Raw genomic sequence first — 19,079 nt, forward strand, 5'->3', positions numbered from 1 at the left:
GTTGTCCTTGATGATCTTTTTGGCCTTCCTGTGACATCGGGTGCTGTAGGTGTCCTGGAGGGCAGGTAGTTTGCCCCCGGTGATGCGTTGTGCAGACCGCACCACCCTCTGGAGAGCCTTGCGGTTGAGGGCGGTGCAGTTGCCGTACCAAGTGGTGATACAGCCCGACAGGATGTTCTCAATTGTGCATTTGTAAGTTTGTGAGGGTTTTTAGGTGAGAAGCCGAATTTCTTCAAACTCCTGAGGTTGAAGAGGCGTTGTTGCGCCTTCTTCACAACGCTGTCTGTGTGGGTGGACCAATTCAGTTTGTCCGTGATGTGTACGCCAAGGAACTTAAAGCTTTGTGGATAGGAGGGTGCTCCCTCTGCTGTTTCCTGAAGTCCACGATCATCTCCTTTTGTTTTGTTGACGTTGAGTGAGAGGTTGTTTTGCTGACACCACACTCCTAGTGCAGTCTATATACCAAAAATCCTTCATGAGAAGGAGATTGTAAAAGTATTTTTAGCATTAGCATATGTGCTAACATGCATCTATAGGTACAGTGCAGACATATTTTAATGCAATAACCCCCCCCCAAAAAAATATTAAAGACTGATGTAATGAGTCTAAATACAAAATCTAGAGTGAATCTGATATATGAGTAATGATAAGTGAATCTGATATTGAGTATAATAAGTGATCTGATATATGATAATGAACAGTGAATCTGATATATGTGTAATGAATAAGTGAATCTGATATATAGAGTAATGAATAAGTGAATCTGATATATGTGTAATGAATAAGTGAATCTGATATATGTGTAATGAATAAGTTGAATCTGATATATGAGTAATGAATAAGTGAATCTGATATATGTTTAATGAATAAGTTGAATCTGATATATGTGTAATGAATAAGTGAATCTGATATATTGTGTAATGAATAAGTGAATCTGATATATGTGTAATGAATAAGTGAATCTGATATATGTGTAATGAATAAGTGAATCTGATATATTGTAATGAATAAGTGAATCTGATATATGAGTAATGAATAAGTGAATCTGATATATGAGTAATGAATAGTGATCTGATATATGTGTAATGAATAAGTGAATCTGATATATGTGTTAATGAATAAGTGAATCTGATATATGAGTAATGAATAAGTGAATCTGATATATGTGTAATGAATAAGTGAATCTGATATATGAGTAATGAATAAGTGAATCTGATATATGAGTAATGAATAAGTGAATCTGATATATGTGTAATGAATAAGTGAATCTGATATATGAGTAATGAATAAGTGAATCTGATAATGAGTAATGATAAGTGAATCTGATATATGTGTAATGAATAAGTGAATCTGATATATGTGTAATGAATAAGTGAATCTGATATATGTGTAATGAATAAGTGAATCTGATATATGTTTAATGAATAAGTGAATCTGATATATGTTTAATGAATAAGTGAATCTGATATATGTTTAATGAATAAATGAATCTGATATATGTTTAATGAATAAGTGAATCTGATATATGTGTAATGAATAAGTGAATCTGATATATGTGTAATGATAAGTGAATCTGAATATATGTGTAATGAATAAGTGAATCTGATATATGAGTAATGAATAAGTGAATCTGATATATGTTTAAATATTTAATTAAATTGAATAAGTGAATCTGATATATGTGTAATGAATAAGTGAATCTGATATATGGTTTAATGAATAAGTGAATTTGATAATATGTTTTAATGAATAAGTGAATCTGATATATGTTTAATGAGGAGAAGATGATTGCAGATGACTTTGAGCATTAGCGTTACAAATTCAAAGAATTAGTTGTTAATAGTTTCCTTGTTTTTTTTCTTCAGATATCAATACTATATTCCTCTTAGGGACGTCCATGATAGCGATGACAAGTTTATAGAGCATTGTGTTTGGTACAAATAATTTCCTAAATTCTAGACCTCACCTCAATCTGGTAATGAATGGTGTGGCTGTTGCATAGTCTTTCCTTGCAGCACGACTGGACAATAATCAAGATAAGATAAAACTAGAGCCCGGGGCACTTTTCTTGTGGAATGTGTTGTCAAAAAAACAAAAACCAGAGCATCTCTTTACTACGGACAGACCTCTCCCCATCTTTACAACCATTGAATCTATATGTGTTGACCATGACAGTTTACAATTTAACAGTTGAGGAGAGACTGACTGCATCACTTCTTCTTTTTATAAGAAACATTAATGTGTTGTAAATTGCAAACTGTTTGCATAGTCAACTTACACACAGCTCTGACACACACACTTACCCCACCAGACATGCCACCAGGGGTCTTTTCACAGTCCCCAAATCCAGAACAAATTCAAGAAAACGTACCGTATGATATAGAGCCCTTATTGCATGGAACTTCCTTCCATCTCATATTGCTCAAATGAACAGCAAACCTGACCTAGATTGTTTGTATGTATGTATTGATATGGAGGCTACGTGTGCCATTTTTACATTTATCTAGTTCTGTCCTTGAGCTGTTCTTGTCTATTGATGTTATGTATTATGTCATGTTTCATGTTTTGTGTGGAAGAGTAATGGGGATTTTAATCAAATACCAAATAGGCCACTGCAGAGTATATTTACAGTGGTTTAAATGGACACGTAAAATCTGATTTTTGACGTTCAGAGAATGCCATGAAGACGGAAACGCCCCTTTGTGACCGGAGGGTATAAAACTTGTAAGTTAAGAATTTACACACAGACTAAGTTAACTGCAGCCAAGGTCTACTGGATAGTCGTGTTCCCAAAACGCAACATGAGGTTGAGGACAAAGGAACCAGGGCTATGGTTGATTACTTTATGGCTCTCCGGGTTCCCTGGGGGCGTAGATCCTCATTTATCATGTGAGGAATGTATTTCTCTTGTTGCTAACGTTACTTTGCTACCTGTCAACTTTATGTTTTTTACTTTTTAATTACCGTTCTATATTTAAATTTTTTCCCCTTCCTCAACTTTTTTCATTCAAATTTTTCGCCCGGACGCTTTATCTGGACATGGTTCTACAGGACCTGTAGTAACATTAACATTATGCCTTCTAATTGCAGTCGCTGTACTCATAATATACAGGAGAACGATCGCCTTACGGCGAGAATAGCTGTGCTGCAAGCCCAGCTTCAGATGCAATCGTTAGGCAAGGGTAATTTCAGTGTGTGAAAGGATGAAACAGCGTCTGTGCCACCAGTAAGTACAGATAGTAGTATAAATCCCCTCACACGGTCCCCTCAGCCGGACAACTTTCTCATGGCTTCTGGAGGGAAATGCTGTAGGAATGCTCAACCGGTGTCGCATATTCAGCCGACAGAAACTTTAAACCGTTTTTTCCCATTAAGCAACGAGTCGCTGTCAGAGGCCGAGCCTCTCTGGTCTCTCTTCCACCCGTTACGGGGTCTGAGACGCCGAAGCCTCCCACCATTAGCTCTGAAAAATTGAAAACCCTAGTCATTGGTGACTCCATTACCCGCAGTATTAGACTTAAAAAGAATCATCAGCGATCATACACTGTTTACCAGGGGGCAGGGCTACCGACGTTAAGGCTAATCTGAAGATGGTGCTGGCTAAGGCTAAAACTGGCGAGTGTAGAGAGTATAGAGATATTGTTATCCACGTCGGCACCAACAATGTTAGGATGAAACAGTCAGAGGTCACCAAGCGCAACATAGCTTCAGCGTGTAAATCAGCTAGAAAGATGTGTCGACATCGAGTAATTGTCTCTGGCCCCCTCCCAGTTAGGGGGAGTGATGAGCTCTACAGCAGAGTCTCAAAACTCAATCTCTGGTTGAAAACAGTTTTCTGCCCCTCCCAAAATATATAATTTGCAGGTAACTCACACACAAACAGGACCAAGCCTGGCCTGCTGAGGAGTGACGGACTCCATCCTAGCTGAAGGGGTGCTCTCATCTTATCTATCAGGGCTGTATAGACAGGGCTCTAACTCCTCTAGCTCCACAATGAATTAGGGTGCAGGCCAGGCAGCAGGCTGTTAGCCAACCTGCCAGCTTAGTGGGGTCTGCCACTAACACAGTCAGTGTAGTCAGCTCAGCTATCCCCATTGAAACCGTGTCTGTGCCTCGATCTATGTCGGGCAAAACTAAACATGGCGGTGTTTGCTCTAGCAATCTCACTGGAATAAAAACCTCCTCCATTGCTGTCATTATTGAAAGAGATTGTGGTGTCTCACATCTCAAAATAGGGCTACTTAATGTTAGARCCCTCACATCTCTAAATAGGGTACTACTTAATGTTAGATCCCTCACTTCCAGACAGTTATAGTCAATGAACTAATCCCTGATCATAATCTTGATGTGATTGGCCTGACTGAAACATGGCTTAAGCCTGATGAATTGACTGTGTTAAATGAGGCCTCTCCTCCTGTTTACACTAGTGACCATATCCCCCGTGCATCCCGCAAAGGTGGAGGTGTTGCTAACATTTACGATAGCAAATTTAAATGTACAAAAAAAAAAATATGCGTTTTCGTCTTTTGAGCTTCTAGTCATGAAATCTATGCAGCCTACTCAATCACTTTTTATAGCTACTGTTTACAGGCCTCCTGGGCCATATACAGCATTCCTCACTGAGTTCCCAGAATTCCTATCAGACCTTGTAGTCATGGCAGATAATATTCAAATTTTTGGTGACTTTTATATTCACATGGAAAAGTCCACAGACCCACTCCAAAAGGCTTTCGGAGCCATCATCGACTCAACGGGTTTTGTCCAACATGTCTCTGGACCTACTTGTTTTTCCTCATAGTCCTGGACTATCGGACCACCATTTTATTACGTTTGCAATCACAAAAAATTATCTGCTCAGACCCCAACCAAGGATCATCAAAAGCCGTGCTATAAATTCACGGACAACCCAAAGATTCCTAAATGCCCTTCCAGACTCCCTCCACCTACCCAAGGACGTCAGAGTACAAAAATCAGTTAACCACCTAACTGAGGAACTACATTCAGCCTTGCGTAATACCCTAGATGTAGCCGCACCCCTAAAAACAAAAAACATTTGTCATAAGAAACTAGCTCCCTGGTATACAGAAAATACCCGAGCCCTGAAGCAAGCTTCCAGAAAATTGGAACGGAAAATGGCGCTACACCAAAACTGGAAGTCTTCCGACTAGCTTGGAAAGACAGTACCGTGCAGTATCGAAGAGCCCTCATTGTTGCTTGAATCATCCTATTTTTCCAACTTAATTGAGGAGAATAAGAACAATCCAAAATGTATTTTTGATATTGTCGCAAGCGAACTAAAAAGCAGCATCCCTCCTTCAGTAGTGAAGTGACAGTGAAGTGACACATTGATGAAACTAGTCATGGCCTCTAAACCTTCAAGCTGCATACTGGACCCTATTAGAACTAAATTACTGAAAGAGCTGCTTCCTGTGCTTGGCCCTCCTTTGTTGAACATAATAAACCTCAGTGCCGCTTTTGATACCAAACATAATGTGAACTTTGCGGACGACAGCTGTACATTTCGATGAAGCCCCAAAATTGGCCTCCCTGGAAGCCTGCAGAAATAAGGAAGTGGATGGTGGCACATTTTTCACTTTTAAACTCGGACAAAACAGAGATGATAGTTCTAGGTCCCAAGAAACAAAGAGATCTTCTGTTGGATCTGACATTTAATCGTATTGGTTGTACAGTCGTCTCAAATAAAACTGTGAAGGACCTCGGTGTTACTCTGGACCCTGATCTCTCTTTTGACGAACATATCAAGACTGTTTCAAGGACAGCTTTTTTCCATCTACGTAACATTGCAAAAATCAGAAACTTTCTGTCCAAAATTGATGCAGAAAAATGTATCCATGCTTTTGTCACTTTTAGGTTAGACTACTGCAATGCTCTGCTTTCCGACTACCCGGATAAAGCACTAAATTAACTTCAGTTAGTGCTAAACACGGCTGCTAGAATCTTGGCTAGAACCAAACAATTTGATCATATTACTCCAGTACTAGCCTCTCTACACTGGCTTCCTGTTAAGGCTAGGGCTGATTTCAAATGTTTACTGCTAACCTACAAAGCATTGCATGGCCTTGCTCCTACCTATCTTTCCGATTTGGTCCTGCCGTACATACCTACACGTACGCAATGGTCACAAGATGCAGGCCTCCTTATTGTTTCTAGAATTTCTAAGCAAACAGCTGGAGGCAGGGCCTTCTCCTGTAGAGCTCAATTTTTATGGAATGGTCTGCCTACCCATGTGAGGAGAGACGCAGACTCAGTCTCGACCTTTAAGTCTTTATTGAAGACTCTTCAGTAGGTCCTATGATTGAGTGTAGTCTGGCCCAGTGGTGTGAAGGTGAACAGAAAGGCACTGGAGCAACGAACAGCCCTTGCTGTCTCTGCCTGGCCGGTTCCCCTCTCTCCACTGGGATTCTCTGCCTCTAACCCTATTACAGGGGCTGAGTCACTGGCTTACTGGTGCTCTTCCATGCCTTCCCTAGGAGGGGTGTGTCACTTGAGTGGGTTGAGTCACTGATGTGATCTTCCTGTCCGGGTTGGCGCCCCCCTCGGGTTCGTGCCATGGGGGAGATCTTCATGGGCTTTACTCAGCCTTGTCTCAGGGTAGTAAGTTGGTGGTTTGAAGATATGAACGTTTTAACATCTTGGCCATGTACTGTTATAATCTCCACCCAGCACAGCCAGAAGAGGACTGGCCACCCCTCAGATCCTGGTTCCTCTCTAGGTTTCTTCCTAGGTTCCTGCCTTTCTAGGGAGTTTCTCCTAGCCACTGTGCTTCTACACCTGCATTGCTTGCTGTTTGGGGTTTTAGGCTGGGTTTCTGTACAGCACTTTGTGACATCAGCTGATGTAAGAAGGGTTTTATAAATACATTTCATTGATTGATTGATTGACTGTATCTAAGAAGGTGAATTCCAGAAGAACCAGACAGTTATTCTCTTCAAATCATCGATTGTCTACACGGCCTTCCTACCCAAGCTGGGAGCGTCAACACGGGCTGATTAACCTCCTGAGAAAACTACTCTCAGAACGAGTTCAAGGAACAGACAACCAAGAAAAAGGAAAGTGTGACATCGTGTGGACAATCAGAGACTTACACCCGGTAATGGAGGAGACGCCGCCATCGGAGTAGAAGGTCGTCAGCTAAACCTCCTAAGCGGAACTCAGTCCACGAAGAAGAAGAGAAACCCAACGGAGACTTTCAACAAGTAAATACATTCATTATAATTCTGACCCATAAGAGCGGCTGTTCGGAGCAAGGTGTTAGGGCTAAAACTAAGCATAGTTTACAAATGTATCTAAGTGTGCTTTTCTCTCATGCACTCTCTCTCTCTCTCTCTCTTTCTAAATCCCCATCTTGTGTAACACGTGTCATATCGTGTTGGTCCACTAGGGACCGGTTCGTTGTACTAAGTTCTAATCAATAGCCCAGACTGTGTGTTTGTGTATCTTATATTATCACTTAGCTTGTTAGTAAATAAATAATCAACTCAATTGGTGTGGTAAGGAATGATTTAGTGAGACCCGGAATTATGCGATGTTAAGAATGAGACTGATTAGGAAATTAATTAATCAGTGACTGCTAGGAAATAGATCTTCTGATATTCTTTAAGTTCATTTGGGGAACGGTAACTCATTAAAAAAACTTTTCCCATGGTGCCCCAGGTTACTGAGTTAATGGTTACCTGATTAATTTGATCACGTAATTATAAACATAGTTAATTATTCGATGAATAGCATTTGTCACATGAATAATAATAACGTCATGACAGAAGGAACAGGAGGATGAGAAAGGAGAGGAGGGGATGAGGAGGCGAAAGAAGAGAGTGACAAAAGAGGATGGAAGAGGAGGTGAAGGAGAAAGATTTCAGCTTGGACCAGGCACCTGGACACTTGGCTGCTGCTGCTGTCAGTCGATTTGGAGGCGTCCAGGCCGTAAATCTTACGGAGTTTTGGCCGGGCACGCTCACTGGTTTTGGGAATGTGAACGTCTGACGGCATTCCGTCCAGCTCGTCCAGCGTGTCTTGGCGGGAGAACAGCATGGTGGCCTCAGTGTAGGCACTGATGCGATAAAGAGATGGAGAGATGAGAAATAAATGAGTGGAATGACACAATGGTTACAACATGGCTTCCACATGACACACATGTGGAAGTTTACAAAAGGTAAGGGGGTGATGTGATTTCTCATCGCTCATGCTGAAGATGCTGATCAAGCCCTAGAAATAGATATAGAATGCAATAATAGGATTTATCCAGTACTCTGCTCAGTCTTTTTTTCTGCTTTTTATTACTACTTGTTATTTGGAGACTTTTGTATTTGGTGTTTGATTCTTGATTGATATTTTTATTGTTGAGGAGAGTCAGCAAGTAAGCATTTCTCTGTACTGTGTGCATCTGACCAATAAACGGTAATTTTATGCTCAAACCCTACACCCCAACCCGAGCACTCCGTTCTGATGCCTCAGGTTAGTTCACGTCCGATACACTTACCTGGATATGCTGTCTCGTGATGCCAAAGATGCCATGCTGTCCTGGCTCTCCATGCGATAGTCGCCTCTCCTCCTGCGGACCCTGTGAGACCCCCCCGACGCACTGTCCTCCTCACTGAGCCGGTCCAGGCTGGACCCCCGGGACATGCTCATACGCATCTGCTTCTGGTAGAACATGTGGATACTCTCTCTGGACGGGACGTTGCCCTGCAGGGGGGGAGGAGGTTAGATCAGGATAGTCATTTCATCTCCGTTTTGTTTTCTAGTTTGCTATATAACAAAGTAAAAAAAATCGGATCTAACTATTTACAGAGTGTTTATGTAAGACAAGATACTCAAAGGGGAGGCAGGTCGCCTAGTGGTTAGAGTGTAGGGGCGGCAGCGTAGCCTAGTGGTTAGAGCATTGGACTGCAAGATCGAATCCCCGAGCTGACAAGGTTAAAAAATCTGTRGTTCAGCCCCTGAAAAAGGCAGTTAACCCACTGTTTTCTAGGCCGTCATTGAAAATAAGAATTTGTTATTGACTAACTTGCCTGGTTAAGTAAAGGTTAAGTAAAAAGAGAGAGTGACAGCAGAAAGTAGTACCTTTTTGACCTCTCTAGTGAGCATGCATCTCTCAATACGCAGCACGGTGGAGATGTCTATGTGTTCTCTACACACGTTGTTCATCCACTTGGTGAAGCTCTCCACCATGGTCTGGAACAACACCCAGGTGAACTTGATGATGTTGAACACTCGCTTCAGGATGTTGTCTGGTGGTACGTGGAAAGAGATTTACATTTTTGCAGCAGACAATCTTATCCAAAGTGACATCGGGGCACTCAACTAAACTAGCTAAAACACCCATGATCCAGATCCTCGTCATCACAATCATAGATTCTGAGTAGACTATAGTAAGAACCTATAATATATATATAGAATATATATAGAATACCAAGACTGGTGGTTGTCCCTCCGTGTAAGTGGCTGTGTATATACATATACTACAGTATTTGAAAGGGTCTGTGACACCCACCTGGTCCGTCAGACTTCTTCTTCTGTGTTCCCTCCTGATCTTCCTCCATCTCTATAGTCACATGACCTGCACAGAATAACACAACAAAACAACAAAACAAAATTGTAGTGTATTTTTTCCCCCCAGGTAAGTTAACTGAGAACACATTCTCATTTACAGCAACAACCTGGGAAATAGTTACAGGGGAGAGGAGGGGGGATGAATGAGCCAATTGTAAACTGGGGATTATTAGGTGAACATGATGGTTTGATGGCCAGATTGGGAATTTAGCCAGGACACCAGGGGTTAACACCCCTACTCTTACGATAAGTGCCATGGGATCTTTAGTGAACACAGAGAGTCAGGACACCCACTTAACACCCCATCCAAAAGACAGCACCCTACACAGAGCAATGTCCCCAATCACTGCCCTGGGGACATTTTTTTAGACCAGAAGAAAAGGTGCCTTCCAACACCACTTCCTGCAGTATCTGGACTCCCATCCAGGGACCAACCAGGACCAACCCTGCTTAGCTTCAGAAGCAAGTCAGCAGTGGGATGCTGGGTGATATGCTGCTGGCCAAGTTACAGAGAGTAACACAACAATTCAATCAATTACAGTAGATTTGGGTTAAAATTAGTGAGTGTGAGAACCCCTTCTACTGGACATCTTGGGGTAGTCGTCAGGGATGTCCTTTCTCCCCCCTGCTTTTCGCTTTCACAAACAAGCCTTACGTTATCTACGTGAATTAAGAGGTTGGTGAATCAAGCATAAAGTGTAGCATAAAGGGATCTTGTAAAATAACGATGCTTTTTGAATCATCACAGATTAAAGACTGATCTTCCGTGAGAACTAAGGAAGTAGCATGAGTCCTCAGAGGTTGTAAGAACAGAATGATGCGTTGATCTATTCTCGTGATCTTCTTCTGAAACTGGGCTATTTGGTCAAATGATGTATGCTGATGATTTTCTTTATATCAGTGACTCTGTTATAACACTCCTTGATATCTCTTAACTTACCTTCCTTCTTGTCCTTCTTGTGTTTGTCTCTCTTGGTGTACCTCTTCCAGAACTTACGCTTCTCTTTGCTTCGTTCCTTCATGGCTGCCTTGGAGTCTGTTATCCAGGCATGGTAGACAAACTGGGATCGTACAGTACAGGTAGCACAATGTTAGTTTGGACATAAAGGGAAGGATCCTGATTCGCTCTTAACTGTGACTTTCGCAAAATGATGTATTGAGTCATGTGTTGATACATGTATTGATTCATGTGTTAATTAATGTATTGAGTCATGTCAATTCATGTATTGTTCATGTATTGATTCATGTATTGATTCGCGTTGATTCATGTAATGATTAATGTATTGATTTGTGTTGATTCATGTATTGTTCATGTTTTGATTCATGTATTAATTCTCATTGATTAATGTAATGATTCATGTATTGATTTGTATTGATTCATGTATTGATTCATGTATTTTTTTCGTGTTGATTCATATATAGATGACAATTTGTACAGGAAAAAAATTGTTATGCACACAGATCTCAAGGATTCAGGCCAATCACACCGATCTCAAGGATTCAGGCCAATCACACAGATCTCAAGGATTCAGGCCAATCAAAGGAGTGCTACGGTCAAGGCGGGAACACTCAAAGGCAAATAAAACAAGAGCAAATGGCAAGCCAGGTGACCATTAGTTAACCCTTTAAACCACAGACAAATCAAAACAATCGAGATCTGAGTCACAAAGAAAATATGACAATTTTAGAGTGTTTTTGCTTCACTGCACATCAGTACAAAAGGTAGACGCCCACCTGCGATTTATGGTGTTTTACACTCTTATATTGTAATTTGTAACAATGGCTTCATCGTGACTAGGCGACAATATCGAAGCCTCTATTGTAAATATTTTTAACCTTGTACAGACTCTAGTACAATAGAGCAAACCACCCCACAATCTCAAATGTGTGATAACAACACCAATGCATTTTCTGAGACCTGTTGGTAAAAGGCTCAAGTTCATGCAAACTGCTTCAAAACAATCTGTCACTTAAAACACATGACAGAAGGACCACTGTAGTTCCATCCCCATCCAGTCTGGAATATTTCGGATATTTTTTGTTTCTAAATGGATATGGTATTGGATCGGATATGGGATGGAAAGACAGTTGGCTATACATGCATTGGCCTTCATTGAAACAGCATATCTACACAAAACAGGCTGAGGACACAGGATACAGTCTACACAGGCTGTGGTAAGAAGAGATACAGGCTGAGGACACGGGATACAGTCTACACAGGCTGTGGGGTAAGAGGAGATACAGGCTGAGGACACAGGATACAGTCTACACAGGCTGTGGTAAGAGGAGATGCTGAATCTGTTATTTGGTACCTTGGCTGCCCTGATTACATACTGAAGGATGGTTTTGGGCAGTTTAATGATAGATCTGGGCAGAGCTATAAGGGCTGAGGCAAACTTCCCAATTGCTCGCTGAAGAGGATGGATAAAGGGTGGTAAGGGTAGTTAGTAGAAAACAGAAAGATGAAAGTACATATCTTTTCCAACACTAGTAGTGGCAACAGATAATCTGATACTAAACTAGACAATATTGACAATGAAATACAATGAAATATTTCACACTACAGTAATACGGCGCAACTACTTTAGTATAGTGAGGAAACGTTGACGCTGGTCTGGTCTGGAGCTCACCTGAAACGCTGACTTCTTGGGCAGCTCTTGATCCTCTCTTTTCTCCTCCTCTTCCTCCTCTTCTTCACTGTCAGTTTCAAACAAGTAATAATCTCCACTTCTCACCACTGATGAGTAGAGAGCAAGGTGCTGTTAATATTAACTGGAGGAAAGGGCTTGAAAGCAGGTGATATTTTGGGGTGTTGAGAGTCTGTAAACTAGGTAAGTGTGAGACAGCAGAGGTTGGTTGGATTCAAAAAGCCTACTAGTGGGATGAAGTTGATAAGGGAAAGCAAACACAATGTTAGACACACAATATTAGCATATTAGTTTGTTTACTAAGACATGGCATAGATTGAGGTGATTTGGGCAGACCTTTAAAAGAATTGTAATAGTTGAAACTGACTTATGTCCTTGAACAGAAGAGCCACAGTAGGGGAACAGGAGTAAAGGATGCTGGGTAATATGGTGCATTCGGAAAGTATTCAGACCCCTTCCCCACATTTTGTTACGTTACAGCTGTCGTGTCTGTGAATATCATTAAATGTGAAGACTGTTATTTTATCAAATCAATTCTCTATGTGTAATTTAATTATGCGATTAAACTAATCATGAAACTTTAATTAACTGGGAAGTCGGGGCACCACGGAAAAAATGTTGTTTATAGTGTCAATTTCCCGAATATAACTCTTCAGATATTTTATTATCTTATCGATTAGTCATTCTCATTAATGTATTATTACCTCATTAGTTCTCGTTACTGAATGTCACAAACCCTTGGATATCTGCACGAACCCTAGCCTAAATGATGAACCAGCGATATACAAATTCACTTAGTAATTTATTTACTAACTAACTAAATAATCTCACAGAATTACATAACAAACCAACAGTAGATATTTGGGTGTCACGACTTCCGCCGAAGTCGGCTCCTCTCCTTGTTCGGGCGGCGTCACCGGCTTTCTAGCCATCGCCGCTCCATTTTTCATGTATCCATTTGTTTTGTCTTGTTCCCTGCACAACTGGTTTTCATTCCCCAATCAATCTACATGTATTTATTCCTCTGTTCCCCATCGTGTCTTTGTGTGAGATTGTTTGTGTTACTTGTTTGTTGTTGACACGCCAGACTGGTTTGTTTTTTCCGTGGTATTTCACGAAGATGTTTATTGATAAACATAATTCTTGTGACTGTTTTGCGCGTTTTTCACTTTTGCCTCAATAAAGTGTGCGCCTGTTCACAATCTCTGCTCTCCTGCACCTGACTTNGTAAATCATATAATGAACGCAACGATATGACGGGGTGATCCTAAGAAATCAATTCAACTGAGACACACCACAGAGAACAACTGAGACACACCTCAGAGAAACGTGGGTTTAGTTTTCTACAGCTTTTCAATGTCAATTTTGAAACTTGTTTTTCCTTATTAAAACCTTCAAACCTTATTAAATGTGGATCGTTCTGATCAGTATTGCTCAGTTTTCCCCTCGTGCGAGACACATATATTGGTGATCATGACTATAACAGAGACATAATCCTTCACCCTTCATTCTTCCAAGAAAGAAAGAATGAAAAGGGAGAAGGCACTTTGCTCTGTCTAATAGAATCTTTCACAACGAGAGATTCCCTACTGTGGCCTCACCAGGACCACAACCACAAACATCACAGGCATCAGTTATTTTCTTTTCTCTCGTGGGAAATAGTCTATTTATGGCCCCCATTGCCATTAGTTGAGGCATATTGTAGTATTGTCTTATTTAATTCCAGCAAATCTGACCACTATCCCGTCTGTATATTTCTGATGTTTTACGGTTCATCAATCAGTCGAACAATTAACTAATCAATTAATTAATGAATCGAGGGGCCTTAAATAGAGACAGAAAAGGACTGAGGTCTGGATGGAACATTGACGTTTGTTTTGGGTCGTCTGGAGCCCAGGTGCAGTATGGGGATCCTCTGATAGTTCTGGTCAAGGACACAACAGTCAATCAGAGCGGAGAAAGAAGGAGGGGTCAACCTACTGGAGGCGTGGTCAACCCAAGGCCGCCACCACTGCCTTTTTTTAGTCTTGGCTGTTTCTTTCACTTTCTCTTTCTCTCTTTCTCGCTCTGCTCCTAAAATAAAAATGGTTTCACATGTAGATCAATTATGCTTTATATTGCAAAAATATTTCTTCATTCAGACTTTGTGCAAGTTAAACGGTATCTTTAAAAAAATATATATATATATCTTCATGAAGCATTGTGACCACAACATTGTTTGCAGTAATGATATTATAATGATTGGGATGGTATGAAAATCTACTCCAGGGTTTCCTAAACGTGCCATGAGAACTAACCAACACCCAGTCTATATTGATTAGCCATTCCACCTAGTTTTAACATCAGTACTCCTAGAGAGACGTTAAGAGCCTTCATCATGATACAGTACCATCATCCTCTTCCTCCTGCTCCTGTGGCTGGATGGGGTTCTGTCTGTCCCCTGACTCCTGTGGCTGGATGGGGTACTCTCTGTCCCCTGACTCCTGTGGCTGGATGGGGTTCTCTCTGTCCCCAGATTCCTGAGCCAGGCTCAACATCTTTTTCTTCCCACTCTTAAACTTCTCCTGGCGCTGCTTTATACGGTCCATCCTGAGAGGGAGAGAGACGGAGACAGAAAGATGTTTGAATGACAACACTCAGTTCGATCTATCAAGAGAAAGCAGACAAGGTTTCTCTCTCTTCTTCCATGTTTCTAGAACAATATTGAAAGAAAGCAAATACTATTTGGACCATTTGGCCTGTTAGAGGCTGGATAAGGGTTATGTAAATAGATAACGGCTGGATAAAGGTTAGGTTAAAAAATAAAGGTTTAAAGGGAAGGTTAATAGGTAAGGGCTGGATAAAGGTTAGGTTAATAGATAAAGGTTTAAAGGGAAGGTTAATAGATAAAGGTTTAAAGGGAAGGTTAATTGTAGATCTGATTCACCTGTAGTTCTGATTCATCCTGTAGATCTTGATTCACCCTGTAGTTCTTGATTTCACCCTGTAGTTCTGATTCACCCTGTAGTTCTGATTCATTCTGTAGATCTGATTCACCCTGGTTAGATCTGATTCACCCTGTTAGATTCTGATACCTGTAGTTCTGATTCACCCTGTAGATCTGATTCACCCTGTAGATCTGATTCACCTGTAGATCTGATTCACCCTGTGAGATCTGATTCACCTGTAGTTATTCCACTTGACTAGTCCTTGTTTAAACCTTTCTTGGCCAGCCTGTATATCTGATTCCTCGTCTCTGTGTTGTGATCAAGATCCTGGCCTGTGGTTACATCAACGTCCTGGTGGTCAACAATTGTTGGCTGATCCAGCTCCTCAGTCTGGCCTGCACCATCAAGGGATACAGGTCGTCATCAACAGAGACATCACACGTAAGTCTCTCACTGAATAACGGATCACTAAACGTCAGGAAGTTCAGTGACATTTCAACAGTTAAAATTAATCAATTAAATATGTACGTGTTTTAAGAAGGAGATTAAATGTAGAAATGATACAACTAAAGGTGGTCCGTTGTGGTGTTGTGTGTGTGTGTGTGTGTGTGTGGTGTGTGTGTGCTGTGTGTGTGTGTGTGGTGTGTGTGTGTGTTGTGTGTGTGTGTGTGTGTGTGTGTGTGTGTGTGTGTGTGTGTTGTGTGTTGTGTGTGGTGTGTGTGTGTATATGTGTGTATGTGTATATGTGTGTGTGTGTATATGTGTGTGTGTGTTCTTCCTCCTAGCTGCGGACGGTTAAGAAGTGTGATCTGCCCAAAGACGAGGCTTTGGTATCATCTGGGACAGTATCTGTTTTGCCTTCCTGCTGTTGCAGAGACGTGTCTTCATGGAGTTACTACTTCCTACATGTGGTGCTGACATCAGGGGCCTCACAGATACTGGCCTCCAGGTATAAACACAACTGGGGTTCCAAACCCCAGGTCCTTTAAATGCCACAAAAAAATGTATTTTTAATTTTTTAATTTCACCTTTATTTAACCAGTTAGGCAGTTGAGAACAAGTTCTCATTTACAACTGCGAACCTGGCCAAAAATAAAGCAAAGCAGTGTAACACAGACAACAACACAGAGTTACACATGGAATAAACAACGAACAAACCAACTAACACAATAACAAGTCAATGACACAGTAGAAAAAAAGAAGTCTATATACAGTGTGTGTAAATGGCATGAGGAGGGTAGGCCAATAAATAGGCCATAGTAGCGAATAATTACAATTTAGCAGATTAACACTGGAGTGATAATGAGCAGATGATGATGTGCAAAGTAGAGATACTGGTGGTGCAAAAGAGCAGAAAGGTTAAATAAAAACAGTATGGGGATGAGGTAGTAGATTGGGTGGGCTATTTACAGATGGACTATGTACAGCTGCAGCGATCGGTTAGCTGCTCAGATATGCAGATGTTTAAAGTTGGTGAGGGAAATAAAGTCTCCAGCTTCAGTATTTTTGCAATTCGTTCCAGCCACTGCAGCAGAGAACTGAGCTAAAGTCTAGGCATTAGGTTGGGGAAGCTAACTCAAGTCTTTAGGTCTCAGGCAAGGTTACTCACCACCGGTTACTCAATCGCACCAGGGTTACTCATCGCACCAGGTTACTCATCCACCAGCCAGGTCTACTCAACACACCAGGTTACAGGTCATCACACCAGGTTACTCATCACACCAGGTTACTCATCACACCAGGTTACTCATCCACCAGGTTACTCATCACACCAGGTTACTCATCACACCAGTTTCATCACACCAGGTTACTCATCACACCAGGTTACTCACACCACCAGGTTACTCATCACACCAGGTTTTACTCATCCACACCAGGTTACTCATCACACCAGGTTACTCATCACACCAGGTACTCAACATCACACAGGTTACTTCATCGCACCAGGTTACTCATCACACCAGGTTTACTCATCACACCAGGTTACTCATCACAACCAGGTTACTCCATCACACCAGGTACTCATGCACACCAGGTTACTCATCACACCAGTGTGGTTCCATAGACCTCCATTGCACCAGCAAACTCTTTTGCAACTGTTCTCACTCCGCTGTATGTACTGTGATGATACGTATATGTGAATATGATCATGTTCTGGTGTAATGGATCTGTGATATGGTAATGATCTGTATATGGTAAGTATCTGTGATATGATAATGTATCTGATAGTGAAACGTATATGTGATATAGTAATGTATCTGTGATAATGATAATGTATTGTGATATGGTAATGTATCTGCTGATATGGTAATGCATATGTGATGTGTAATGTATCTGTGATATGGTAATGTATCTGTGATATGGTAATGCATATGTGATGTGGTAATGTATACAGTATCTGTGATATTGTAACGTTATCTGTGATGTGGTAATGTATCTGTGATATGATAATGTATCTGTGATATGGTAATGCATATGTGATGTGGTAATGTACAGTATCTGTGATATAGGTAACGTATCTGTGATTGGTAATGTATCTGTTGATATGATAATGTATCTGTGATATGGTAATGCGCATATGTGATGTGGTAATGTACAATATCTGTTGATGTGATCATGTATCTGTTGATATGGTAATGTATATGTGATGTGATCATGTATCTGGGATATGGTAATGTATCTGTGATGTGATAATGTATCTGGGATATGTAATGTATCTGTGATATGGTAATGTATCTGTGATGTGATGATGTATGTTGTGTGTTTCAGAGGGGCTGAATTGTTCCAGGCTACTATAGTGAAGGCAGTCAGAGCCAGACTGGAGGAAGAGAAACAAGTCTATGGAACAGCTGAAGAGACAGTAAGTCACAACAGCCGTCTGCTTGATATGGGACCTTCCCTTTAAAACCTTTATCTATTACCCTTTTATCCAGCCTTTATCTATTAACCTAACCTTTAAACCTTTACCTATTAACCTAACCTTTAAACCTTTATCTATTAACCAACCTTTATACCTTTACCTATTAACCAACTTTTAAACCTTTATCTATTACCCTTTATCCAGCCTTTATCTATTAACCTAACCTTTAAACCTTTATCTATTAACCTTCCCTTTAAACCTTTATCTATTAACCTTCCCTTTAAACCTTTACCTATTAACCTTCCCTTTAAACCTTTATCTATTACCATTCCCTTTAAACCTTTAATCTATTAACCTTTATTCCAGCCTTTATCTATAACCTAACCTTTATCAAGCCTTTACCTAATAACCTTCCCTTTAAACCTTTATCTATTAATCTTCCTTTAAACCTTTATCTATTAACCTTAACCTTTAACCTTTATCTTATTAACCCTAACCTTTAAACCTTTATCCATTAACCTTCCCTTTAAACCTTTATCTAGTAACCTAACCTTTAAACCTTTACCTATTAACCTTCCCTTTAAAACCTTTATCATTATTAACCTAACTTTAAACCTTTATCTATTAAACCTAACCTTTAAACCTTATCTATTAACCTAAACCTTCATACCTTTATCTCATTAATTTTTCCTTTTAAAACTTTATCCATTAACCTTCCTTTTTAAACCTTTATCCATTTAACCTTCCCTTTAAACCTTATCTACTAACATTCCCTTTAAACTTTACTATTAACTTTCCCTTTAAACCTTTATCTATTAACCTAACCTTTAAACCTTTATCTATTAACCTTTAAACCTTTATCTATTAACCTTCCCTTTAAACCTTTATTCTATTAACCTAACCTTTAAACCTTTATCTATTAACCTTTATCCAGCCTTTATCTATAACCTAACCTTTAAACCTTTACCTATTAACCTTCCCTTTAAACCTTTATCTATTAACACTTTAACCCTTTATCTATTAAACCTTTAAACCCTTTATCCTATAACCTAACCTTTTAAACCTTTATCC

At 40.4% G+C, this 19,079-nt stretch overlaps 1 protein-coding gene across 1 annotated transcript in view; it reads right to left on the minus strand.

Moving 5' to 3' along the window:
- LOC112074944 (piezo-type mechanosensitive ion channel component 2-like) overlaps positions 1-19,079 on the minus strand; it is a 76,529-nt gene that overhangs the window by 29,783 nt on the left and 27,667 nt on the right. The window contains 10 exon segments of the mRNA XM_070440722.1: positions 7,895-8,071; positions 8,501-8,706; positions 9,085-9,251; positions 9,515-9,580; positions 10,514-10,634; positions 11,886-11,984; positions 12,204-12,310; positions 14,202-14,278; positions 14,688-14,810; positions 15,491-15,543. Coding sequence (XP_070296823.1) covers positions 7,895-8,071; positions 8,501-8,706; positions 9,085-9,251; positions 9,515-9,580; positions 10,514-10,634; positions 11,886-11,984; positions 12,204-12,310; positions 14,202-14,278; positions 14,688-14,810; positions 15,491-15,543 — 1,196 coding nt within the window.

Source organism: Salvelinus sp. IW2-2015, unplaced genomic scaffold, assembly GCF_002910315.2.
Source record: "Salvelinus sp. IW2-2015 unplaced genomic scaffold, ASM291031v2 Un_scaffold2888, whole genome shotgun sequence".
Lineage (NCBI taxonomy): Eukaryota > Metazoa > Chordata > Actinopteri > Salmoniformes > Salmonidae > Salvelinus > Salvelinus sp. IW2-2015.